This window comes from Polyergus mexicanus, unplaced genomic scaffold (assembly GCF_030449975.1).
Source record: "Polyergus mexicanus isolate NDT 795.1 unplaced genomic scaffold, iyPolMexi1.0 SCAF_4, whole genome shotgun sequence".
Lineage (NCBI taxonomy): Eukaryota > Metazoa > Arthropoda > Insecta > Hymenoptera > Formicidae > Polyergus > Polyergus mexicanus.
In genome coordinates, this window is record NW_027223324.1 from 1077355 (window position 1) to 1098159 (window position 20805).

General features: G+C 37.8%; 1 protein-coding gene across 1 annotated transcript in view; it reads right to left on the bottom strand.

The window, feature by feature from the left end:
• The window catches only part of LOC138932481 (uncharacterized), a 39691-nt gene extending 21323 nt beyond the window's left edge, over positions 1 to 18368 (bottom strand). The window contains exons 1-2 of the mRNA XM_070294374.1: positions 18109 to 18368; positions 4926 to 6748 (exon numbers count right to left, since the gene is read on the bottom strand). Of these exons, the coding sequence (XP_070150475.1) occupies positions 4926 to 5207 (282 nt within the window). The 5' untranslated portion in view covers positions 5208 to 6748; positions 18109 to 18368. The remainder of the gene's footprint in view (positions 1 to 4925; positions 6749 to 18108) is intronic.
• Between the last annotated feature and the right edge of the window lie 2437 nt (positions 18369 to 20805).

The window sequence follows — 20805 nt, forward strand, 5'->3', positions numbered from 1 at the left end:
CTTGTACTACTGTAAACTGTCCACAAATTTAATATAAATTTAAATTTGAATAATTATTGTGTACAAAATATTACTACAATAAATGTTACGTGCTTTTAGCATTTTATTGGAAAAAATATAATTGATTTGTACTACTGAAAATTGTCACAAGTTCAGTATTTTATAAATTTGAATAATTATTGTATGAAAACATTAATGAGATAAATGTTGTGTTTCTAGCATTTGGAAAATTGGAAGAGTGTCGTCTTGGCGAAACAGTTTTCGACTTGGAATCATTGATTAATTCTTCTAATAATATATTGGAGATAAGTAGGAAATATGATTGACTTGTACTACTGTAAACTGTCCACAAATTTAATATAAATTTAAATTTGAATAATTATTGTGTACAAAATATTACTACAATAAATGTTACGTGTTTTTAGCATTTTATTGGAAAAAATATAATTGATTTGTACTACTGAAAATTGTCACAAGTTCAGTATTTTATAAATTTGAATAATTATTGTATGAAAACATTAATGAGATAAATGTTATGTGTTTCTAGCATTTGGAAAATTGGAAGAGTGTCGTCTTGGCGAAACAGTTTTCGACTTGGAATCATTGATTAATTCTTCTAATAATATATTGGAGATAAGTAAGAGATATGATTGACTTGTACTACTGTAAACTATCCATAAGTTTAATATAAATTTAAATTTGAATAATTATTGTGTACAAAATATTACTATAATAAATGTTACGTGCTTTTAGCATTTTATTGGAAAAAATATAATTGACTTGTACTACTAAAGATTGTCACAAGTTCAGTATTTTATAAATTTTTAAATAATTATTATACAAAAACATTAATAAGATAAATGTTATGTTTTTAGCATTCGGGAAATTGGAAAAGTGTCATCTTGGCGAAACAATTCTTGATTTGGAATTATTAATTGATTGTTCTGAGGATAGATTGAAGATAAGTAAGAGATATGATTGACTTATACTACTGTAAATTGTCCACAAGTTCAATATAAATTTAAATTTGAATAATTATTGTGTACAAAAATATTACTAGGATAAATGTTATGTGTTTCTAGCATTTTATCAAGAAACGAGATTGTGTCACCCACCAAAATTACGTGTGGCAAAGATACAACAAAAACGTTATTTTATCAAAGTAATGTTATATTCACACAAGTTCCGCTACTATCGGTTTTGCCTGTGTAAATTCATTATAAAAAAACCTTTTATACTCGAAGCCGACAACCGAGATTGATTTCATTGAATAAATATTGCGTATCCCACCGACGTAATCCTACAATGACTACTCTTACGTTTATCTGTACTACTCTGTAGTAGTCTGCACGTTTCATTCGTAAAACTGCTCTGTATTCAACGATAATATATAGTCAATCCCCTTAGGTAAATATTATTTCCATCGATCTCGCGCAGTCTTATCAATTTTGGTCTCATTCGGAAATGAGGAATTCCTATGCAGACGATTTTTTTACTCGTCTTAACATTAAGGATGTAAATGGAATTTGAGATTTGGAGTCGATTCGGCTGTCGCGTGTTCGTCGATAACGCATTTAAACACACGCACCCCTGTCGCACAAGTGGCCGTCACGCACGTCCGACGCATCATCGTGTTCGCATATTGCGTGTAACCGGACCCGGGTGCGCTCGGACGCACGCATGAATGTCCAATATGCGCTTTGAGGGATCGCTGCAACCGCGACAGGAACGCGCCGCGAGAAGATAATCGCAGGAGTTGTCGCACTAGGAGAGTAGATAGAGCGCAATGGCACGATGGTGGTCCTCCGACGCTGCAAAATTTGCAGCCGTGTGATGGGATTTGACGGCGTTGCCATAAATTTTGTACGCCGCTGTCTCAGATAAATAGTGACGCAACATACTTCGCGCAAATCGCCTGTTTCGCCAGTGCATAAAGCCATGCATAATTACCGTTAGGTTTTATCTTGATGGGGCTCGTGTAAACGCTCGCGAGTGCATTATAATTTAATATTGAGACGCTTGACGAAAAAAAAGAACTGATTAGATTAAACAGAATAAATGTTGAGAATCGCGAAGTGTTTAAAACGGAATCAAGTTTTCCTTGAAACACATATTTTCCTTTTTAATTTTATCATTTCCACGCCTCGTATTCGTCGACAGTGTTCGCATGAGATATTCCTTTTAGCTTTCACGATAATTGTTTCGTGTAATCGACAGTACCGGTTCTGGTTAGGCAAGGTAGTGTTAACAAGCTTTATATAAGCATTGGCGCAAGCAACTACCAACCACGGCGACATCAAAGAGAATTCATGCTCTTCACTCTGATCCATTGTTGGTAGAACAACTTGCCCTACGAGCTACATCAATGAAGCAAATCGAAGAACTGCATTAACGTGTCGCATGATGAAAAATGATTTTCGTAAATTAAAAGAACAGTAAAATCGTGCTGTCGAAAAAAATTTTCTCCAAATAATTCTCGATAATAAATAATATTTTTATTGTAATTTTTAAAATTATACTTGCAGATTGTTATAAAGAATCTTTAACATATTTGCGAATCTTGATTAGAATTCATTCTTTTCGTAATCAAGAAATCAAGTTTATTAAGGAATATCTTTTGTTTGCAATAAGACCACACAAACCGTGTATAAACAGTTAAGTAAGTGCTACCACGCTTCTACATGTTGTTAGATGTATTATGTATGAACATCCCGTTAGCACAACGATACTCTTTAGGGGTCAAACTATTTGCATTAACGAGCATTGCATAAGCAATACGTAAGCAATTGACTACCGATGCAATCAAAGAGAATCCGTGATTCTCCAGCAGACCCATCAGCGATGACCCTCCGTTTAACATCCAGCAAGCAACGCCTAAGGGACCATCGTCTCTCTCTCTCTCTCTCTCTCTCTCTCTCTCTCTCTCTCTCTCTATCTATCTATCTATCTATCTATCTATCTATCTATCTATCTATCTATCTATCTATCTATCTTCATCTTTATTTTTATTTCTCTACCGTATCTCTTCTCTCACCCTCTTGACCATAAGGCAATGTTGGTCCCAGGAGGGCTTGAGGGATGTTTCTAACCGCCAATCAGCCGGCAGCACGATAATCGCGGCTCAACCATGTCAGTTAAAATCATTGTCAATCCCTGCGGCGATTCAAAGGCGAACTTTCCGCGTTGCGGTTGCTGCGTTCGATGTAATGGTAGCAGGGGGTGCGGGCGAGGTACCCGCCAATCCTATACGCGTCTGTGTCCGTGCCGCTTTACCCGGGGGCACAATGGAGCGGCGCCGCCGGTTTCCCGTGGGGGAATATCCCGAGAGAGAAGAGGAGTGCGAGCCGCTCCTCTACTCTCGTCGGTGGAGTCGACGTAACCCACCGCCGTCCATTGGCCGCCAGTGAGAGAGCACTTCCTGTTAGCCTCGACCCTCGTCCGCAACCCTCAGCCGCAGGCCGCAAGCCTCGGTTCCTACAAGCCGTAGCTCTCTAACGTCACGCTACTCCAGGCTTGACCTCCCGTCGACAGCGTAATTGTTTAGAAACCCTTGATCTGTAATTTCAGAAGCCGCCCGACCATCCTCCCTACGCGCGTGTAACATCGTTAACACGATTCCATCGCCTTGCACTATTCTCTACCTTTATCTTTCTCCCTCTCTCTCTCTTTCTCTCTGTTTGTCTGTCTCTCTCTTTCCCTTTCTCTCCCTTTCGTTGAATTCTCGCGCGTGCATAATCCGCGATTCGCACGCTTCTCTGCTAGGAGTTCGTTTCGCGAAATTGAACGAGGTATGCGAGGAATCGGTGCATACGATGCACTCGGAGAAAAGGCCTGCGGTCGGGAATCTCGAATGAATGACAATAGGAGAATGTAAAAGCTAGGCAAAATGGATTTATCACTGATTAGTACACTACTGCAATAAAATATTTAATTTCGAACTACTAATATATAATTTAGTATTTTCTTTCTCTTAATGATTTTATATATAACTTTTTAATAAATTTTTAAAATAGAGGATAATAACTGAAATATATATTGTATATAATAAAATCTTTAAAAAATTTGTAAAAATATTTTTTAAAATAATTTTGTAAAAGTACCATATGATGGGCTTATTATAGAATATTACAAAACAGAAGATAGAATATACAATATTACAATATATATATATAATAATATAAAAATTTCAAGTTTTCACATTTGAAAATATAAAATATAATTATCTAAAAATTTTCCTTATATTTTTATATTATTATATTCTCTTTGTTTGGTCTTTTTAATAAAACAGTGAAACTAACAAGAGCATATCTATGGAAACGAAGGATTTATTCTACAGGTGGTCTGAAATTTAGGCGAGTTTTAGTGAAATATATTTTCCAAAGGAAGATCTGACAGTTCCTGTCCGACCAGAGCGTGACATCAAATTCTTTTTGACGGAAATAGTTTCTCTGAGTGCACGGAAAACTTCACCCTCGTCCCTTTCATTGGAAAATGTGTACGACGTGTGACTTTTACTCAAGTCAACCGCATGTTACGTACGACGACTTCACATTTCCACCACTCTCTCAGGTTCATGAAATTCTTTCGAAAGTCACGTATATGCGGCCGTCGGAGCGAATTTACAGAAATGTGGCTTGTTTAACCTTTCAACTTTCAAATTGTTCATGGCTCAAAGATCTTTACTTACGTAAATTTATGATTTTCCGATAACTATGTATTATGTATACTATGTAAAATTATTTACGCATCAATAAAGTTACTCTTGAATTATAATAAAAAACACGCACATTTATAACTGCTAAAAATTTTCTTCGAACATATAATATTCCTACATCATTATTTCGTCCTTTTCGCCGTACGGAGACGCGCTATTTCGTGCACTTAAGCGTAACGTTTCTAAAATAAAGAGATAAAGTTCAACTTACGATATCCTCCAGTTTCGAACATCCTTTCCTGGCGGTGCATACTAAGGCGACAATGACTCCACCTCCGAACATGAGCAGGAGAAATACCGCCAATTTCCAACCGTGATCTCTTTGGGGGATAAGTTTCTTGGCCGCCGGTAACCTGGCGACTTCCGCCGTGGAGATGCCGAGACGGGACGCCCTCACGAGGATCGTCCTGAGACGTCTCGATGCTTTCTCGCAGGCCATCTTCGTCGGGTTGCTCTTCGAAGCTGACCTCGACTTCACGTGCACGTGATCCATTTCCCCGTCTCTCAAACGTTCTCGAAACAAATTTTATGCTCGAACTTGCCCGATTCTTTCGCGAAAGAGAGATTTCCAAAGCTTTCCGGCTGGTTGCAATCTATCCGAGTTTCGAGCAACGCGCGAACGAACATTGGACGAATATCGGTATCCGGAAATAGATTCTCTGTCCGATTACAATATTCACTTCAGGGCTTGTGGGCGTTTCATTAAACTCACCGGCGCTACAATTTACAGAAGTATTCAAATATCGCGCGGTCCATTTCGCGATTGAATTCCCTCGCGTCGAGCACGTTGGGTCAGCGTCTCTTTGGAATTTGCCGGACCAGCTTTACGGTTCACCGCACTGTGTATTTTATCACTCTTACGCGTACTTGTAATATGGAGATTGAAGAGTTACACAAATGAGTACGATTTATAATCCGCCATTTTATCCATCTGATTTCTCAATTGGCCTAATTTAAAATATCTCAGCGTTTTATTTTAATTTAAAAGTTGCAATTATTTTACCTGTTTCAAAAATAGCACTAGTATTTACGGAAATTTTTCGATTTTTGGGTCACAAGTTTGGAATGTCGTTGATCTTGCCGATTTCGTGTGAACTCTTCCAAGAGTTTTACATAATTATGTCAAACGATTTCGCGTCATCGTGAAACTCTACACACATCCTTATTCCGTAAACCGCAAGCGTAACGCGTCCTAAGTTATACTTTTATGCTCGCGACATAGCAGGACGCGTAATAACGGAGCGATGGTGCTCGAATGAGAATCCGGGAGAGACGAAGAGTGACGGGAATTGTCGGCCAAATAGAGAGGGTTGCCGCCTAGAGGTTGGATGATACTATATCCCCGGATTTTACTCTTTGTTAGATGATATCCGAGACTTACTTTTCGTTATCTCGAGCTGGCTTTTCCATGCCGTAAATTTAAAAAAATTCTATCTTACGTTGCTTAAAGGACCACTCACCGTTTTCGTTCAATCAAAATGAATAGTATCTCGAATGAAATTTCGGAAAAATTGTTGCGAAAAGTTAAATATTCGATGAGTCAGTACTATCTGCTCGTCTTTGTCTTCTGAATTGACCGGAAGAGAAATTGGCCCGATGCGACTTGTCTTCTTACGTTGGCGTGCCTCTCGCACACGTTCATGGATCGAGGAAGGATCGCTTGTTGTTCGCTGATCGAGCGACTAATGGAAGATCCGCGCTCTCATGAAGACACGATTAATCTTGATAGCTCGGTCATTTCGCCGCGACCCGATGACCGGAAGGGAAATTAATTCTCGTCGATCGAGCAGACTCTCACACGATGGTCTCATATTCTTCCGCGCTCGTTTGTGGCGCCGTTAATTTTGCTTCAATTTTACCGTTCAATGCACGGCCAGACCATCCGTTTCTGTATAGCGTCGCGTATGGTCGACGTCCTCTTATTCGCAAGATATTGACACTTTCACGGTTTATGCCTTAGACTTCTTTCATAAGCGTGGATAAGTCCCCAATGGCCAAACGAGGCTGCGCTTCTGCCATATCCTTGCGTGGTATCTGCGAATTAACAAATAAAATTTTGTGCAACTATTCTACATTTTTGATAATTTTACTTCTACGAGAATAAAAACGCAAATTGTACCTCGAAAAATTTATTATGTCGATTAATATTAAAGCATGCATGAAAAACCGTTAAGATAAATCAAATTCTCGTTTTTAGCGCGATATTATTTAATATAAAATATTATCACCTTATTTTTTTAGATTACACTTCATATATATTGAAAATATAAAAGAAAAAATATTACGATGAGCGTCCAAGCGAAAAAAAAAAAAGGAAAGAGACCGTCGATTTTTTCCAATCCACGGGTACGAAAACAGTGCCACTGACAGCACAATAAATATAATATGGGGCGCAATTCCGTTTGCCATAAAGTTCAGTTTGGAAAACAGACGAAGATAGTCCGAGATAGTGCGGCAAGTTTGCCAAACTACCATCGACGATCGCAATTCGATCCCGTCGTATCGGAATATAATGTGTTTCGAAGTGGATGGATTTCGCGAGTACATTAAAGATGAAAGTAATATCGGAGATGAGATTATCCGCGCGTGGACGACGATACCGCGACGAAAATACTCGTCGCCGTTACGGAATGTAGTAACGAACGGCTTCGTCGCAAGGGCCTATATCCGAGGATTAAGTGAGAATTATCCTGGATTCCGCTTCTCGAATTCCATCCGCTTCATCCTGTTTCCCGCCTCGGCCCGTTTCGTCTACGCGCCGAGCGGACGGTCGCGACTGGACGTCCCGGCTCCTTCTTTTCTGTAACTCTTTCCCGCTTAATCTCGAATCCCCGCTGGTAATTGCGTTATTATACGTCTGAGGGAAAAGACCGTATTTCGTTTTATAGCGGTCACGTACAAATATATCATTCCCCGCGTTCTTATTGTTTCTTTTCGATACTTCAAGCCGCGTGGGCTTTGGGGAAGTCATTTCATTGAGAAGATAGATAAAAAGATAGATAAATGCGTTATATCTGTACTTTTTTTTATATTTTTTTTATTATATTATATATTTTATGACTGCGTGCGCTTTAATGATGTATTCGTTATTTGAATATACAATACAAATATTACATGCATTTAAAAATCTGATCTTATTTTAAAATACATTACAATGACAATATCTAAATTAATTTTTTTACCTTATTTGTTCTTTTGTTTAATAATTAATTCATAAAAATTTGTCTTAATTTTATTTGGTCGATATATATAATAAATGCAATTTTGTATGGGTCAATATCAGACTGCATAATATCATCTCCGAGTAGTCCGAGGACTTCTCAAAGCAAATGCGTGGCCGTGACGGGAACGCCATTTATAAGATAACGGGATGGCACAGAGAGCGAGCACGAAATGTTCTCGAGTACCGCCATCACATATCTATTGAAAATCCCAATGGTGGATACAAAGGAAGAGAATGGAGCTCTCGTCGACGGAAATTACGTAAGCGGTGCGCGGGCGTTTCTAGCTTACATCAGCGGTGATTAATTTTAGGAGATTAGCGTGGCGCCGGTCGTTAGAATTAAACAGGAGGAATATACCGGAGACCGAAATCGCCTTGTCGGCTCTGCATTAGACCGCACTAATTAGCTAATCGCGATGGCCGATGGATGTAACTGCCGGATCTGCCGCATTAGAGCTTCGTTCCACGGATCGTACACGACCTTAACATGGCGTTCGTGTTCGCGTTAATTTCACGATTAAAAGCTACATACTTCTAAGCTGGCTGAAAACGCACAAGAATAGAGGGAGAGACGGAGGTACGGAGGGGGATCAAGAACGAGTTCTCAGAATAGTGAGGTTCCTTGGCACGTTCTCATACGCGGGCTCTCATGCGAATGTTACGACTATTGCAGTCTGGAGAGTTTCGAGTGGGAATTAACGTGGCGCGATTAAGCTTATGCCCTTTAAGGCCGCGATTATCGTTAGCGAGAAGTGATTTAGATACGAACCGGGCGGTTCCATGGAAAAGTTGCTAAGTGCGGGCGAACCGCGATGTGGCTATTTGAGGCAAGTTTCGCGGAATGAATGGTTCGTGTGACGAACTCGCATCGGAGTTGCCTCGCAAAATCGTTCGCGATAGTATCGGTGCGTGAATTTGTCGCGTGAAATACTGCCGTATCTGGACTGGCACACGAAAATTATTCTCCACGGCCGCAAGTATGAAAATCAAAAATAAAAACAAATATTTTATTTGTAGAAATTTCTTTTGCCATGGCACGTAAATAACGTTCACAAATTTTCTTGCGATTTTATATATCTATGATTACTTTTTTGCAAAGAGAGTTGTCAGAACTGCATCAATTATTTTCGTCTATTCGGTATATATACAGACACAGTCTGATTGTATGTTAAATATATAAAAATATTATTTAATCATGATTTCTAATTTCGCGAAAGTTTATTTAAAAGCGACGTGTCATTAAACGAAGAAACAAAGGCGACTGCATTGTTATTAATATCGTCAGAATCCAAACTTGGGTTCTCATCATTCTTTCAAACTTATATTTAAAGGTTTATTCCAGAGGCGGGTAAAGTTTCGAGTTATATTCGATAGACCCCTTCAAAGAGGGGTAAAGTTAAATAAGCGGTTGCGTTTTTTACTTTTTCTTTTCTTTGCTTTCGTGCAATAATCGTCGATGACCATCGAGCTTTCAACCCCTCTGCAACTTGTATCGCGTTCGCTTGCTATCGTGAGATCCTCCATGTCCCGGCTCGTAAATCGCGACGTTCTTTATCGGATAAAACTCGAGAAAAAACTACGACCGGTAAAGCCATCGAGAGCGGCCTGCTCCGTTCGCTAAAGAAAATGAGATAGCTTAATAAGGCAGCGCGTCCTTCGGTATAATTACGCGCCCCAAGTTTCTCGCTATTTTCACGCTGCGAGTAATTAGAATACCGATAGCTTCAGCAAGAGAGAAAGAGAGAGAGAGAGAGAGAGAGAGAGAGAAACTTGCGCTGCCGTCGTCTCGGCGTTTAAGATTCCCATTTATTTTCGGCAGAAATGTCACATAGAATTCACAACGCATGCTCTTCTCCGGAATTCCAGACGGATAAACATCGCGGACACGGATTCGCTGGAAATCGACACTAACATCAACGGCGATGTCGAAACATTTAATGCCAAGTATTTAAACGTGCGATGTTAAAAGGAATCGCACGATGTTGCACGTGACAATTGTACAAAATGCTAAGAGATTGACATAAGATACTTGACTATTAATATAATTATTTCATTTTTATGTTTTTAGTCTATTCTATATTTGCTCCCTTATATATATTAATTCTTTACAATATTCTTTTGCAAAAGATAATGCAATATAAAATTCTTAGCCAATTCACGTGCAAAATTCAAAGATTACGATTATGATTTTGGCAACTTTATGTATCAAGATAACATCTCTTATTTTCTAATATTAGTATAATTTGTATATTATCAACATTTAATATCTTCAAAATAACGCTAGAATGATTATACCGCGGATCGATCTATTCTGAATTACGCGTCTCGAAGGTAAAGCTCCAGGATCGCTCGGATGAATAAATAAAATAGCCTCGATGCTCTCTTCCTTAGTAATTTATCGGCGTGCTATCGAGCGTTCGATTCTGAGACGCAGCATCGAAGACGAAACGGAAGATGTTGTATTGGGTTGTATTGAGAACGGTAATTTAAATGGTGTCGGCAGTAAATTGGTGGAAATATTTTTGACTGAAATATCGAATTACGCTGCTGAATGAAAGACGTATTGAAACTGAGTTGAAAGTATTAACAAATTAATATATTAATCTGTGTGCACTATAATATAATAGAAAGAAACAACATGTGATTTTAATTTACAGTTTGCCAGCATAAAATAAATAAAAATATAACTTTGGCCATTGTTATTAATTATGAAATCGATAGAACTTTGTGTCATCACATTTCTAATTTATTATCAATGGATTTAACTTCATCAAATTTATAACAGACGCTGCTACAGACGTTGCCGATTTTATGATCCAAGATTTACAGTCGCTTACGAAGGCCGAGCGCGAACTCATTTATGTATCCACAATCGAATTTTTCATATAGCGACAATTGTCGACGCAAAATTATTCGACGGCAGAAAGAGAAAGGGAGAGAGAGAAAGAGAGAAGGGAGAGGGATGGAAAACGAGAGGGAAACACGTCGGGTCTCTTGCTCGGTTATGGTTTGATACATCGTCCAGTTACACGCACTCGGTGGACTTGCCGAGCTTAATGTGATTTACAGGAGGGACAGAAGTTTCGAGCGATGGGCCGTATGTTTCGAAAGCCCCGGGAAATTATTGGATACGTGACAACTCGGGTTACTTTGGGCACGTGCAGAAGCGAAATTGACATCAGCGAGGACGGGAAAGGATAAAGTCGTAAAACGATATGACTCGTTACTTTCGCGTCTCTCACTACGCGCGACGCGCAACAACTCACAAGCAATAAACTCCTTAATCAATGAAATACTGCCACAAGTATTTTTCTGTGTTTCCCGCGTGTATATGCCACGTGTTTGTATAAATATTCTAAATTGTTTTGGGGCACAAAAAATACATCTATCTTTCAAAAATTATACGTAGAAATTTAATTTAACAAACTCTAAATATTGTATCTGTGCATTATATATATATAGCGCTAATAATATTTCTCTGCATCGCGTAAATCAATTATTATCTTTAAATTTTACACAAATATCCAGTTTAAAAGATCACTTGATTAACAGAGACATCCAATAGTATCGGGATCAAAAGATTGAACGTATCTGGCCCTTCGTCGTTGATGAAATCATCCGTAAGGGCGTCCCTTTTCGTTCCTCTGCACGGGTTTCTTTCGGAAAGTTTTCGGTACAACGCGCGAAATTGCATCTCGTACGCTATGTTGAGTGTCAGAAATTTACTGGTGACGCTGCTCGTTTACCACATGTAACTACATAGCATCGTTTTCGACAAACATAATAAAACAAGCTCAGCATGCGGATGTACCGCGAAACAAAGATCGGACAGAGCAGCTGTGACGTGATTTGCATTTTCCGGAGATTCGTTTTCGAGGTTTAAAGTGAACAAGTGATATTACAATCATCTTCCAAAAACACTTTTTTTTTTCTTTTTAATCCTGTTACATAAATCTAATTCGAGATGTGGACTAGCACGCTCAATAATATCGTCATCCATTTTCATCGTTGCTTATAATTGCGAGTATTTTCTCATGAGAGTTAAGCCACACATGAATCGTCATTTTCCTCGAAAATGTGTAAATAATATAAACGTTTATTATCCTCGGTTCTAAAATATGCAGGTAAACTCTGCTAATTCGAACACGTGCCGTGAATAAAGATTAACGTATTCGCATCACACGCAGAAGAGTGCGTGAATAAATATCATCTAGGGAAGATAAATAAAATTAGAAATTTAAACACGTTTTTCACTAAAAAATCGCACCTTCCAAAATAAACTTCGTTATTCTCGGTTTCGTCAAATAACTACGTATTCAAGAGGGAATCTCCCGAAGAGTTAGGCGATCTACCTCAGATAGAAGTTCGACGATTGTTCGCATTGTTATCGAAATTGGTAAGGATTTGTCGTCGATGCTAACGAGAACTTTATGTAAATGCCGCGTCTTTCGTTTGCGAACAAAATTGGAAGATCATTCGGCAAATCGCGGAATTATCGCCGCGAATTTGCGATATCAGTGATCTCTGTTTTCTGTGGCATCTTTAAAAATAATACGAATATAGTGAATGAAGAGACAAGCTTGTAGATATTAGCTTTGTTACAACTGTCAAATGTGGCTAACAAACAAAATTGACATAGAAATGTCGTAACAAAAACTTTTCAATCCGAAAAAACTAATAGATGTTCTAGACAACACTTGAGAATTATTTCCTCTGAATTAAAATTTTTCCGCGAGAAAGTTTACCGCTATATCTCCTCTTGTTATATCTCATTAATCTCCAGTATTCTCTCGTTAACCAAGCTTGACATTTGCGTTGGAAAGTGGTCCATTTTCAAAAGCGCATAATTCTACTACTTTTATATATAACTCGCCGACTATCTCGCCGCTCGTATATACACATTCCGTTCAGTATAAAATATTATACAAAATAAATTTTACTAAATGATATGTATTCGACAAAATGATTTCGATAATAAGTGTCAAAAGAAGTATCAAAGCGATCATATCTAGCTTCCGAAGAAAGGCGAAAATAGCGGTGTATATATTGGCGACAAATATAGAAGATAAGGGAAAAAACGCGAGAGAAAGAAAGAGAAAGGGAGCTCGAGAAACATCCCTGAAAGGGTGAGGAAGCGTGCTCAACACGTGTTTCCCTTATCACCTTCATTTCGAACCGCAAACTGCAGTCGCTCTAATGACACTCGTCGGCATGACACTCGTCTTTTATCGCGTCGTCGAGTGTCCTAACGGCAGAGGAGAGAAGAGAGGCTTTGATTTATTTCGTTCTTCAATAATTCTCTTTTATTTTCCTCGTCGTTCGATCTTCGCGGCTACCTTTTGATCTATCGCTCTCGACACGTCGGCGACGATTCATTTTTATTTACGATCCGACGCTGCTGGGCGATGAGATTCATCACCCTTTTCCATTGACCTCTCTTTTTTCGTCCATGCTCTCGGTGCTTTTTCTTTTTTGATTCGTCCAGCTGTTCGCGATTTTATTTCCCCTCGTTGAAATTATTGCCGATACGAGAGACTTCTCTCGTCGACGGTCCATGTGTGCTGAGCAGCCGAGCCCTTGATAAAGAACTCCCTGGTAAAGCTGTTTGACGAATTTAACGAAGGGAGGCTTCAGCAATTCACGCGTGATAACAGCAGCGAACCAGTGACTGCACGATTAAAATTTTATCATGGTCGGTGGACTTTACGTTCGGGCGTTACAACGTTGATTTATTCTGACGGTATACGAAAAATGTGTGCGTGTACGTTAAAACGACGGAAAGTAAATTTTTTAGAAAATGTGATAATAAAAAATGAACAGACACGGTGACGAATGAAATTGTTTCACAAATTATTGTGAAATAATATAGCAAGATTTTACGAAGAATTGCGAGAGGGGGAGTAAAAATTATATTTATGCGATAAAGAGAAAAAAATATCATATAATTAGAAAAATTTTCAGATGCTCTGTAAGTATTGGAAATATTGAAATTAAATAAAATTATATTAAAATGACATCACAGGGATTGATCTTTATAATTCAAAATGTTAGATGCGCTTTGTTCGTTCCATGATTCGTCGGTGAAACGCGATAAAGGAAATACGTATTGAGCACGCTTTCTCACTTCTCGTAGCCACTCGCTTTCACAACCTTCATTACTATCGTCTCTCGATCAGCTCACGCTCGTTCATATCGCTTTTTTACATCCTGCTCTGCTTCCTCAATCTCATATCTCAGTCTCGTTCGACTTTCCCTAGAAATTTTCGTCAACGCCGAAGTCACGAAAAAAAGCGGTAATCGAAAATATCATTTTTAAAAAATTTGTATACTTACGAAAGTAAATTTTGATCATATCAAAAAGAGAGAGTTTGTCAGATTATTATTATTATTATTATTATTATTAATTTAAATGCTGAATATATTCCCTTATATTAATATAATAGAAAAACAAAAAAATTAACAAGAAAACAAGAAAATTATAGTTTCTAAAATGTAAAGAAAAGAATATAATCGATATAGAATATAGTAGTTCAACCGAGTCCGACTAATGAAGAGAAATTGATGGTCAAAAATAGGTTGTTGCTTGAAGTGTGGCAAACCTTTGTACAGTCTTCAAACTTTGAGATTGTTGAATATGTTCCTAGTTGCCTAACTTGAGTAATTAGTTTTCTACCGTAAAACTGAATAATAATTGAATAATAGAATATTAGAAGCGGGAGAATGTCATGATATACTGATAGAAATTTTAATAAGATCAACAATTAAGGAAAAATTCATTTTTGAACAAAATTCTTTATTTTCCTGCCTTTTTTCAAGTGAAAGTAATTTTTCAATAACAAATCAATAATTTTAATTAGTATCGCGTTGTCTTTTCATATCTCAAATCTTTAAATTATTATACTCTATAAAAAATATATATCCTCGTTTAATAGTTATTTTTTTATATTATTTTATTTATTATTATTCTTCTCTCTAGAGAAAGAAAAGGAAAATTTATTAATTTAAGCTTCATTTTCTCTCCTTCTCTCTCTCTCTCTCTCTCTCTCTCTCTCTCTCTCGTGTTACAAATATTCTATTTCAGGTGAGATAAATATTAAAATACGAGGCGTACAATCACTATTTTATATCTTACTAGAACTGTCCGCGTGCGTTTTGCACGATAACGCTTTTTGTTTCGTAAATCGAATAGTGCCGGATTTGATAGGCCGCCATTAACAAGACTATCTATACGTTGGATAATCTGGGATCGGTAACGATCATCGGGAATTGGGTCAAAAGCCTAGTCAAGCGATCATTCGGCAATCGAACAGCAAATAACTATTCCCGCTTGCACTCGTGCAGCGCCGATTTTGTAATGATTCCATGCACGGAAATGCAATCCACCGCACGCACTTCTATGCGTGAGATCGGCCTTTATTTTCGTTTGCACGATACGAAGTTGAAAGTTATTCTGTGTTAAATGCACTACACGTCCAACATGATACGAAAAAAACGACAGTATAGCTGACGCTTTCAAAAAAAAATTTTCGTTGCGATATATAGATTTACAGTGTCTGAAAACAATAATAATAGTGAGACAAATTATACTTGTTATCTTAGTCAACTTTCTCGAATCACGCAGCAATAATGTTCGCGAAACACTGACGAACGGGTTAATCGATTGAAATTTTGCATAATCTGACCCGTCGTGACGTAAATAGTTTCAGGGCATTCACCGAGACTCGATATAGACAAAGCCACTTGTATAATAATCTCAGTGCGAAGAGGTTAACGTGAAGATTCAAATTTCCGGTTTATATTTGTGCGCTTCCTTTAATAGAGATTAATAAAAATCCAACAATTCTATAATATATAAATAAACTTATAACAAATATGTACATTAATATCAATATCTTATAATATGATATTTTAATATTCTCTATGGAATATTATTTAAAAAATGTTTCGGATTAAGAAATTGTACCACACAACTATATTTTTGAACAAGAAATGCTACAGGAAAAAATTCACAATTAAAGAATGGTATACAGTCTCCAAAAATTATAATAACGAGTTCAGTTAAGAGTTTTTTATCATCACAAAAGAATAAAAACTACGCGTATATCTGGAATATCTGATACGAATTTGATCTAAGCAAGAACTTTATCTAAGAAAAATGATCATATAATTCTCATTTATCTCGTTTGCCCAGCCTTTTCCGCGGAAATCTTCGCGTCATCGCTCTTGCGAAGTACCGTCGATCGTAGAACGATAATTCGACCGATGATGATCGTTTCAATTTTCCATGTGTCGGTTGCGAACGTCCTCGGATGACCGGTACCATTTTTCTTACACAGTAAGATTGCTGTGCGTGGCTCTTAACAAACGTCGAGTCATTGTTATCGAACGTCCGGAATAAGGGAACGGGAATAATGTATTTCCCGGGACGAAAAAGAAACGGCGGGAGAAAAACCGATGAGTCGAAGGGGAACCATTAATCGATCTTGGACTATTTTCGACGGGTTTATAAACGAAGCGCATTAAAGCGGACTAACCGACGCCGTTTAGAGCAGCAGGTAAAATTCAGGCGTTAAGTAATTAATTTTTTAAGCGAATTTTATACATTCTTCGCCAAGAGAATTTTCTCGGATAGATAGATATTCTAGTAACAATAGATATTAATAGTGGATTACACATATTGTACATTAACATCCCAAAGAAGCATATGAAAATTAATAATAGCTATTGGAAATCTGCGCGAGATTGACATGAAATCATTATGTAGAAACTCTATTTATACTGTTCGAATAGAAGATTTAATAGAAATTTCGTAGAAAAATAAATAAAAATATTTTTATCTTAGAATAAGATATTTTTAAAATTTTTGATCATATAATTATAAGAAGTTTATTGAAATCGATTATATGTTTGTATCGCACATCTAAAAAACATATTCTAATATGATACATCTCACCAGATTATATAATCGGGTTATCGTAAATGCGCTGAGCAACTGAATTAATTATCTGCATTTGTAAAATTTATAAGGCAACTTGTGTGAAAATCATGCAAATATAAATCGTGAAAAGGATAAAATTCGCGGCGATGTAATGCGGATAGCTCAATGTGTGCGCATTTAAATTAACGATGAATTTTTTTCCGCATTCGTCCGACAAGGTACCGCGATGCTGCGTCACGGCGTCGTAATTGAAATCGGAAGAGAAACGCGGAACGATGTCGTATCTCTAAGAGCGGGAGCAAAAAGGACCATTGTACGTTCGCTCGTCGAGGACACTCTCGGATATCCGGCTTTCGTTAACCGTCTGCAACTCGATTTACCCGAACGCACGTCCCTCGTAGCGAGTAAATATCGCGAGGGAATTGAATTCACCTGCCCAGCGGCGTATATTCACGGTAAACAGGGACATTATTTCCACTATTCATCAGGTAACGTTCAACTCGATAGCCTTATCTTCCGGCCATATATTATTGAAGTTGTTGAATATTTCATTCGCATAAGACACATTCATTATCGCTCATTCATTTATATCGGCATGATTAATAATATTCGCTTAATAAATAACCGTAATCCCTAATTTATAATATACGTGTAATCGCATCTCCGATGTTACTATAAGCATCGATAGACTATTGTGGCTATTTTAAGTACTTCTGAAAACGTGCTGTAGTAGGATATCGACATAGAAGCTCGTAAACTAGGCTAACATAAGATTAAAATAAAACGAGATGGAGTCATATCTGTTTAATATCGTTAAAATAACAGGAAAAAGGTTTCTTACATTTTTTTGTAAAAATAAAAAAATGCATTTTTTTGATAACTATTTTTATGAATATATAACGCATGTGTTTTGTTTTTTCTCTTTTGCTCTCCCTCCCTCCCTCCCTCTCTCTCTCTCTCTATGTGTGTGTGTATTCCGCCTATCTCATTCTGTTCCCATTTACGGCCGCATCTAAATTGAATGGAATGTAAATTATACTTGTCGCATTCATGCCGACAATTACTTGGCACACAAATGCTGCGAAATTTCCCGGCGAGACGTACCATTTTCCGCACAAGCCAGACACATTCTCCTTCTATTAGAACATAATGTCGCTCGCTCGCTATCTGAAAACTGTCGCGTCCTCCGTATACCCACCCCCGTCTCTCCCGGAATCTCCCGTAAAAATCAACCTGGTTGCTCCAGTGCGAAATACGTCCTAGGTCATCCGGAAAGCTTCTCTTCCGGGCGGATCGAAACGCGACCGCAGTTTTCACGGTGCGGAATACGGGATCGCGCCGCCTCTCTTCCCTTCGTCGGAGTTGACTTGCGGCTCGATAAAGGTGAAACAACTCTTACTCGTCACTGCACACCGTCAGCGTAATACGCGACGAGAGCGGGACACCTCGTGCATCGGCGATCACCTAACGTGCGATCCATACGATACTCTCCGCAGAGGCGTCGCGGCGCTCACTGCGGAGACTCCGCCGCGTACCCGCCCTTATAGCATCGTGTTGCGCTCGCACTGCGCCCCCTGCGCCCCCTGACCACCCTTCCACCTTCCTAGTCCGCCGCACCATCATCCCCGCCATCCTCTCCGCGCTACGCCTCTCCGATGCGCAACCCCCAACCTCGTTCACCTTATACAGGATAACGCGAGCGCTCGTTCGGAGAGACCAACCGATGCATTCTTCGAGAATGCCACGTCGGGGATGCAGCGAGCTATAGGTAAGAACGCGAGGGCATGGTCTTCTTTTCATTGCTCTCTTTCGGTTACTCAATCCTTTGTTTGCAATTGCGTTAAAGCGGAAAAATACGCTTCGTCGTATCCTGTGCTCGTGACATGCCACTTTATCGTTGTTCCGTTATAGAAGAGATGACGTCTCGAGAATATGTGTATCAAAGTTTTGACAGGATTTGAATGATTAATCTTTGGCGCAGAATTTGATTATGCCAATATATGAATTGTTATTTGAAGTGTTAAGGCGAGCGGAACCTCAATAAAAAGATAATAAAAGAGAACACAAGATTCTTCTTGTATAACATTATATTTACTCGATACTCAACTAAATTAATGTTAATGGGAGAGTTGCAAATTATGAATTTCACACCTTGCTCTTATGCAAATATTCGTCATAAAGCGCTTCCGGCGATATTGTGATGCGATACAAGTCAGCCACGTGCCTCAGAAATTGCCGAGATATTCGCGCGCGCGGCTACTTTTTTTTCTTCATATTTACATAAAGCTAATATAACAGCGCGCGAATTCGCGATCCACGTGGAGGCAATTAAGTTACAAGTCCCAACATATCAAGAGGAATAATTCTTGCTTTTACGGCACGTTCAAGCGAACTCGCGTATCAGTTTACGGAACAATGCAGCTGCCAGAGGGACGGACAAAAGTGCCTCCTATCTCAGAATTTTGGCGCTAACAAAGTTATTTACCATGTCAGACGCGAATGCTAATTTCTAAAAGGTAACCGCTATATAATTGACGCCAAAGTCAAGCCAATGATCTGATAAAATTCAATTTATACAGATATTCAATGTTTCTCACTAGCGCGGGACAATACACAATAAAAAACTTTAAGTCTAAAAACGATGCAAATGATTTTCGGTTGTCGATGAATTAATCCCGACATTTCAAATTCACGTTACTCTCGATTAATTAAACGCTGAGTTTCCGACAACGACATATTCGATAATTCTCTATATGGAAATATATCTTTTACGATATGTTATTTTTGATCATAATTAAAAGAAAATTGTAAAACAAAATACAATAATGATTCAATTATAGTTTATAAGCTTTTCCTCGATATTGCAAAATTTGGCGGTTGAGGGAATTGTCATTTCTTTTAACGATTCTCCAATCGTCGTTGACAAGTTGACAAGTGAAAAGAATCCATTACAGTTCCATTACAAATCCATTAAAATTGAGTTATCCTCAGTTAAAAATAAACTTTTAAAATAAAACTTTTTTTTTAGGGGAGATTGTATTATTTATATGTTTTCAGACACTAATATATTCCTGTGCTAAATGAAGAATAACATGTAATACATTATACATGCGCGATTAATATTATATTCTTTTACGATAAGATATATACCGATATAACATTGTTGTTTAAGGATATTGCGATCCCAAGTAAAGTACCTGTAAAAATTCTGTGCCTAATGTGCTTAATATTCTACGAGATAAAGATATGTATCGCGATTAATATTAAAGATAACATAGAGTGGCATAGTTGTCCGTTTAAATAATACATTACCAGTTCTATGAAAATCTATAAAATATATGAATTTGTTATAAACGCAAATTGACTATAACTTATTCTGAAAGCAGAATTCTACCGCTATTCTTACGCTTCTTACGAATCTTACCTGTATCTATCATTCTGACATAGATGTATTTTCTACCGTCAGTCTTCAACATGATTAATTTATCCATCGTAGGGAGACAGACTCATCAGAGAAGAAAAAGAAACTCAAAGTGTTTCTTTCGAGGGTTAGGCTTCTTCATTCGTGACGTGACCTAACTACCTCCGCCAAATAACCACAGTAGATTATTCAGCTATGTTGTTCACCTAAACATCTTTTTATTTTCTCTCACTCTGTGTGTGACAGATTATATAAAATATTTAAAAAGATTGCATGATAAATTAGCACAATATCGGGATAAAAATCATCTTCGTTTCTAAGATAAAAACAGAATTTGGAAAATGCGAAAATTAAAGAATTGCAAGGATATTCAAAGGTATAAAATGGTGAGAAATAAAATAATTTTCTAATACATTTTCTAACTTGATATCCTAATACAAATTTTAACGAAGATATAATGTCTCATTCTCTACGGATAATATATCAAAGAAAAATAAATTCGAACATAT